This window comes from Agrilus planipennis, unplaced genomic scaffold (assembly GCF_000699045.2).
Source record: "Agrilus planipennis isolate EAB-ADULT unplaced genomic scaffold, Apla_2.0 scaffold8, whole genome shotgun sequence".
Taxonomy (NCBI): domain Eukaryota; kingdom Metazoa; phylum Arthropoda; class Insecta; order Coleoptera; family Buprestidae; genus Agrilus; species Agrilus planipennis.
The window spans coordinates 3,075,662-3,083,147 of record NW_020442461.1 but is presented as its reverse complement, the minus strand read 5'-3'; the positions used below and the strand labels follow the sequence as shown (position 1 = coordinate 3,083,147).

Sequence of the window (7,486 nt, the reverse complement as noted above, 5' to 3'; positions counted from 1 at the left end):
ATGGAAGTCAATAAAAAATAGGCGAGATAGGTTGGTAGGACACCTTCTCAGGCATGAAGGTCTAGTCAGAGACATATTAGAGGCAGAAACAGGAGTTAGGAGGGGTAGAGGTGGGCCAAGATTAGATTACTGTTCGCAAATAGTTAAGGATGTGGGTTGTTTTAGTTTTAGAGAAATGCGAAGATTAACTCAGAATAAGAAAGAATGGAGGTGCGTGTCCAACTAGTCTAAGACTGACGACCCTATGATGATAATGTCCTTGTGCAATTAACTTTATTACAGTTTAGGGACCGAATCTATATTCTATTATTTCGTATGTTGATATTTTCCAAATTTTATTCTCTTATTAGTTTCTCACTTTAATCTAAAAACGTCCAAGACTTGCAGCTCCCCCTTAGCAAGTTCTCCTATTAATTGCATTTCGAAAATATTAATTCTGTTACAGCGTTTATTTACTTTGTATAGTATTTGCTCAGTGATGTAAATTTTAAGTTATGTGTAATTTTGAAGCCAAAAAGATGTTCCATTTGAGAATATTTTGTCGATGTGAACAATACAAGTGCTAAATGCAAAATTTGTAACAAAATATTCACGACCACTGCATTTAAGGTTCACCTAAAATCATTACACTTCCGCATCCGCATCCGCATCCGCATCCGCAAAAATTTACTGGTTACTTCTGTTTCCGTTATGGCACATCCGTTGCATCGCTACTTTAGACCCAAATCAAGACAGCATCAGTTTAACTCTATATGCTCTGTATGCCATGACGATTTATTATTAAACACCTCATTTAATTAATATCTGTATCATAAGTGCATGAGTTCTTTTCAGTTACATCTGGTTGTTGTGGAAAAATAATCAAGGGGAGCAAATGCCTAGTTTACTGGAGCGCACTCCGTATTATCTGAAAGAGGCGATTTTGAATTCCTTATTTGGTTATCACTTGCAAAACCACCCGGTACTTGGCCGTTTTCATTTAGATCTATTAAGACAAATGGCTGCTTCATTTAAACAACGAATTTATTGTGCTGGGGACACCATAACTTTTGCTAACGACCTTGACGAGAAAATGTACTTCATCCACGACGGTACGAATAAACATGTTTAGATCAAGGGGGTGCAACCTTTTGAATAATTCCCAACATATTTCGATACTGATATTAATTATTAAGCCGTAAATCGCTTCCGTATATTGCAGCAAAATTTATTTATTTTTCGTAAAGAAGAGTCAACATTCAATTATATCTTTTATTCGTGACAAAATTTTTGATGTAATAATTCAATATTCAATTATACATTACTCCACATTGAAATTCAAATTTCCACATACTTAAAAGTTACTTAAAAGAAAGAAGCAATGTCTGTAATTCGGTGTTTTTTTTTTTCTATAAGGCATTGTTGAAGTTATCAACGAAGACTCTATGACAACCGGGAGGGTACCGAAACAATTGACAGATGGTGAAATGTTTGGTCTTGAACAGGGACTTAATCCAAGAAAAGGACATTTTTATACGTACAGAGCAAAGAAATATTCGGTTATATTAATGCTAGGTTACCGTTCGTGGTGTCATTTGTTACAATTTTTTCCTGCATCTCAAGCTATAGCACAAAGTTTGGGTTTATTGGCAGCCAAAGAAGACAGTATATGAGATGCGACAGGACAATTAAGTTTGTTATACAATAAGATTGAATTCTTTGTAATAAAAGAGTTTGATCGTTGATTATAAAAAGTGTGTTATTAGTTTGATGACGTCATAAATCGACGCCATACTGTTAATTCGTTCCGAAATATACTGGCCAGTGGATTGACGCGTCAAAATTGACGCCATATTGAGAATAGTGCTCGTATACGACAATTTTACTCCAAAAGTTATTAAAGTTTCTTACAATAAAAAATTCCTTAAAGTCTGATGCAAATACACACCCCGTTTGACATACTCCTCCGTCACACCTGTCTCACCAGTATAATATGGTGGAACGCCAGTACAATATGGCGTCGATTCATGATGTCATCAGCACTGGCCAATACGCTGGGTTATATTTCAGAACATACCCGTGGTGTTACAAGCGAATGATGAGGATGTCGTGGATAGAGAAGGTTGGAAGTGAGGAGATATTACAAAGAATAGGAGAAGAGAGGTCATTATGGAATTCAATAGATATATTGGTAGGACACCTCAAGCATGAAGGGCTAGTTAGTGATACATTAGAAGCAGAAGAACAGGAATTAAGAGGAGTAGAAATAGAACTGGATTAGATTTCTGGTTTTAAGGAAAATGCGAAGATTAGCTCAGGATAGGAAAAAGTGAAGGTGCGTGTCCTACCACGCTTAGGATTGACGACCTACTGACGATGATGAATCTCACAACCACTTACCTCTTTTTCGTAAATAATCATCTATCATGACGGCGCTTATCATGAATACGTTTCCGATACTGCCAATGGCAGCAAGGGATGCCAGAAGGAGTAGCCGAACGATTCGGGGCCATTCTGCGGTTAAGGTCACGGGGGAAACTTGCTCCCCTACGCTCAACGTCAGCTCCGATGAATTTGACAGCATGGCATATGGGGACGGTGGGACTTAATTAACCAACTTCCTTCTACACCTGTCACACAATTACCTGCGACATAAAAAAATATATAAATTAGCTACACGTATCTAATTGATCCGTTAGAAAAGGACAGAAAGACAATGAATTATCAGCAATCCAAAAATACTATAATGGTAGATAGAACTGATTTAGTGAATTAATGTTTCTAAGTAACTTTACGCACTACATATAACCTGAAATTAATGAAAAAAAAATAGTTGCTACTGTCACGCCCTCGCCGGGAATTGAACTCGAACCTATATAGATTGCAGAGTCGTCGAACCAATGTGCGATCATTATTAGTAATGAGACAACGTATGGAGATTTAACGTGCGCCTCCTCACCACGGATGGTAAATTCACACGTCAAACCAACACAGCTGAGCCATGATGGTATGAAGAAGGACTCCCTGGGGTCTCCCCTCCGTCAGACGGATTGGTCCCAGGAAGCCACCGATGCGGTGCCTGAGGGTTAACGAGGCGAGTAACCCCCAAGTTCGGGCCTATCTACACCCTTAACCGTTCAATACAGGGACTACACAACGAACCGGTCGATCCGATGCACAGCCCCCTAACCCATATACATATATACAAAAATATAAAGGGTTCCATTACTAGTAGGTACAACTGTCAAGTCGAAGATGCTCTAATATTATCGCCATTTTCACTGGATACAGTGAGACAGATAAAGTCCAATTTTTTTTTTAAATAAAACAAAGTAAGTATACGGAGAACGCCTCTTCATATAAACAACCGAGTTTTATCTTCAACGTTTTTGTACTCGAATTACGTAACCGCGATGCTGATGGAATTTTATTTGTAGTGAAGAGGCGGCAGGGCAGCGGCATTTGATGGGAGTTCCGCTCCTACGCAAATGAAAGCGGAGCGCATTTGGGGGTTGAAATGTACCTACGGTTACGTGGTCGATATTGACGTAATTGTGTCGCCGGTTAGCCGAGAATGAATGGACGATGGTTCGAAATCGAAATGGGATAGTGGACAGAATGTACATTCATCTAATTTATAATTTAAATAGCAAAAAAAAAACGAAAACGAAATAGTAGAGAGTTCGGAATACAATGAATAAATCATTGTTAAAGTGCTGGAAGGACGTAAACGAAAGCAATCAACAATGCCAGAAATATTGACTAAAATAGAAAAGACTTATGACAGATGCGACCCCGGGCTCTTTGTTTTCTGTTTCTTTCATCGTTCGTGTTGCGTTTCCGGTTTCCCACCCTCTCCTTTGCGACAATTGGAACTACCGCCGTTAGATAACAATTCTAAAAAATTCACCATTACGAACAGGAAATAATAGGTCAGTTATTGAAGTCCTGCTGATTTCGTAATACGAATTCTAAAGCGAGCAACATGAGTTAAAATTAAAAATCTGCATTTGACCTTTGCAGACTCCATCCCGCCGTTTCCCGTAGAAATACCTTATTGCATCGAATGAAAATTCAGAGCTATATCCAATGTGAATATGCATCGTATGCATATTTCCGCAAATAATTCAGATGCACTTTGAACCTGAAATGCAGATCTATATAAAGAGAATGCAAATGAGTAGGTGAGCTGCCATTTTCCAGCCGGAAACTTTACATATAACGCACTTTAAAATATTTTCGTTGACGATGCAGGATCGGAAATTTCTTCTTTTCAAAAAAATCCAAAGTTCATGATAGTTAGTAATTTGTCGAAATTTCGAACTTGTTAGCTCTCATCAGCGCGTCACAGACATCTTCAACCTAACACAGGCCAACTGTATCTGCTGTTTTGGCACAGCGTTTAATGAAATCCTGCAAACGGCACGGTAAACGCCATCTGTACTATGATGCTACATTTATTGGAATTTAATATGTTCAACATAGATGGATATCTACCATACGTGATAGGCACGTTACCAAAATCAAATACCATTTCTTAAACATATTGAATTCCATTAAATGTGGCATGATACTACAGGTGGCGTTTACCGCGCCATTTGTACGATTTCATAAACGCGTAAGGTACGTGTAAGAGCGGCTAAACGCGTCTTCGCATACATGGATTTGCATTTTTTAAGCTCTGCAAACAGGTTTTATGATCCTAAGCAATAAAATAAAATCATTCGTCGGTGAATACACTTATTGGACATGCTTGATTGCTTGGGATCGTACGGTTACGGTGAGAAAAGACAACACTAACGAAGTGAACAAGTTTAATTTAAATTCATCAAATCATTCCCTCTCGGATAAGAAATCTCATTTACCTACTCGTTATTGAGGAGGGCTTTTATTGTTACCAGAACCGAATACGAGGGTAGAAACTACATGAAACTTTTCATCCCTAAAAGCAGGAAAAATTGTAAATTCGGGGCAATATATATCTAATATAGTAAGCAATCGTACAGGGGACTTGGTAAGAAAATACGGCACTCCTCCTCAGGTGGCAGTTTACATCTGGAAGGGTACCTAATATACTATTATACCCAGATCTTGTTTTCATCTTTTCATTTCGTTTTTCACGCTAGCGAATTATTTTTATTTTGTTAATAGTACATAGAAAATTAAGTTAAACAGATTTTTTGAACTTTGATCAGTCTTCCTTGTTCAGTGGAGTTAATCTTGTAGGATTAACCAGTAGAAATAAAGTAAATTAAAATGAAGTTCTGTTTTAAAATCTCTCTTTTGTGCACACAGCCGTCCGTATCTTCCTCCAACGCATTCGCCCTACATTGCTAAAGATTTGAAATTAACTTTTGAATCCACGACCTGCTGTCAGCTAATATGAGCAGCTAACAATGCTATGTAGGTGGCCTTATTGTTAAGCTCAATTTCTTCAAGTCGTTTCCACAATGATCCCGGAGAAATTGGAAATAAGCAAAGAAATCTAATTTAATTCTTCATAAGAATATTTATCATACTTTTCATAGAAATTTGAATAAAACATTACGTTATGATTTCTCAGCAAGACTTTCGTTCATGAAATTAATAAAACAAATAAGTTTTCATATTACATTTTGAGACACGTAAAAAATCTTCTTCAATGCACTTAGGTCAAAATCACGTATGTATAAATTTTCGTACTGTTCTCGCGTATATTTTTAGCGTTTAATGATTAACTGGGTGGTAATAAATTCTATATATTCCAAATTCCATTAAACTTTTGCAAATAAACCAAAGCACTATAAATAACTTAATTTTATTGATTCGGATTGATGCTTGAAAGCCGGAATAGTTTTTGTTGTANAGGTAAAAGTTGGTCTGTGTTCTGTCGTATCTGTCTGCAACGCGCTGATGAGATCCAAAAAGGTCGAAATCGCTATCCGCGTCTGGCAGTTTCGACAGAATACAAACCACTTCCAATTATTTTATTCGATTATGGTAACGTGCCTATCACGTTGAGGTTAGCTACGCCGGGATTCGTTTCAGCAAGTAGGTACCCACACATGTGGACCTTGTTGGAGCATACGTAATCCTAAAACGTAGCATCGTACTACAGATGGCGTTTACCGCGCCATTTGTGGTATTTTCTAGGATCAATTCAGCACTACGTGTTCCATATGAAATTTTTAACTAAACTTGTTTTTTTTTCTGATAGATTTATTTTGTGGTGGACCTGTTAAGAAAGAAAAGAAAGCAGTTGAGTGCCAGCATATTTTCTATTAACTTGATCTACAGTTTGTTTTGCTTAGAAATGTTTATTATGATGGTGTCAGTTTTGCTTGCAAACGTCTCATGTTTTTATCCTGACTACAATTTCGTAGTATTTGACGATCAAAGTCAGAGTACGCTGTTCAAATGTAACTGGCATAACGAACCGTTTTCTCTCAAATTACTTGCCTTTTTTAATTTTAATCGAATCGTCATTGGTTGCATAACTTCGACGGGATTGCCAAATGTTTTCCCCGATCACTCGATATTGTTAATTCTAATGTTCTTTTTAATGATATTCTGTAAAATGATCTTTTTATTCTTCTCATCGGCAACATTGTCTAATTTATTTGCGAAAAACATGAGTCTTTTAATGTTCGCTAACGACGCCGACGAACTGATGACGTATATGAAAAGAGAACGAGCCTCTATAGGTCTAGTGCAACAGATTTGGAAGTAAGTGCATTAAAAAGCAACTCTATTTGGCAAACTGGTAAAGGCTTTCACGGCCAGTGGGTGAACTGATACTGTCCCGATTCGGGTCTTTACGCCAGTGTTGCAACAGAGCTCTGCCTCGGCTTCCGCAATTACGAAGTTCCGCATACATTTTCACATCCGCTTCTGCTCTGGTTCCGCACTTTTATAACCGAAACTTGTCAGTTAACAAAATCTTATTTATCATCTTTTTGAAAATCCATATATTGGAACAGTAAAACAAGTCGTAAAAATTTATTACATTTATCTGTTGGCTGAAGTTGTCCGTTTTCAAAACACAATTTAAATGGAATTGCCGTTGCAAAGCTTCATATTGTTGCAGGTACCTGCGCTAGCTTTCATCGATCCGGTAAAATTTTATTGATGTTATTATTGTCCTTTTAATATACAGTGTAAACTCTTTATAACGTCACTCGATTTAACGACAAACTCCTTAAAACGTCGAAATTGCTTGACTTTGGTTGGCTGTTGTTTTCTATACAATATTACACTCTGTATAGCGTCACGCTCACTCTATTTAACGACAACAATGCGGCATTATAAATCATTAAGCAATACTTTCTAAGTTGCCGAAATAGATAAGAACTGCAGCTGTGTACGTTGTTGAAGAAGACGATCCTGTCCCTCCACCAAGCATCAAACAAGCACTTGATGCAGCGAAACTATTAAAATAATACTTTTTATATAATCAAATTGATCCAGCAGTATCTCAAGATATGAGTAAGATACGTAACAAAATACAATTAAAATATTGGAGCAGCAA

General features: G+C 37.3%; 2 protein-coding genes and 1 long non-coding RNA gene across 3 annotated transcripts in view; 2 read left to right on the top strand and 1 right to left on the bottom strand.

Moving 5' to 3' along the window:
- Nucleotides 1-1,681, top strand: part of LOC108734004 — a 10,669-nt gene extending 8,988 nt beyond the window's left edge. The window contains exons 4-5 of the mRNA XM_025980777.1: nt 835-1,091; nt 1,396-1,681. Of these exons, the coding sequence (XP_025836562.1) occupies nt 835-1,091; nt 1,396-1,652 (514 nt within the window). The 3' untranslated portion in view covers nt 1,653-1,681. The remainder of the gene's footprint in view (nt 1-834; nt 1,092-1,395) is intronic.
- LOC108734030 overlaps nt 1-7,486 on the top strand; it is a 141,089-nt gene that overhangs the window by 97,509 nt on the left and 36,094 nt on the right. The window lies entirely within an intron of this gene.
- The window catches only part of LOC108734006 (melatonin receptor type 1B-B), a 30,050-nt gene that overhangs the window by 12,975 nt on the left and 9,589 nt on the right, over nt 1-7,486 (bottom strand). Inside the window, exon 2 of the mRNA XM_025980781.1 lies at nt 2,380-2,624. Coding sequence (XP_025836566.1) covers nt 2,380-2,563 — 184 coding nt within the window. The 5' untranslated portion in view covers nt 2,564-2,624. The remainder of the gene's footprint in view (nt 1-2,379; nt 2,625-7,486) is intronic.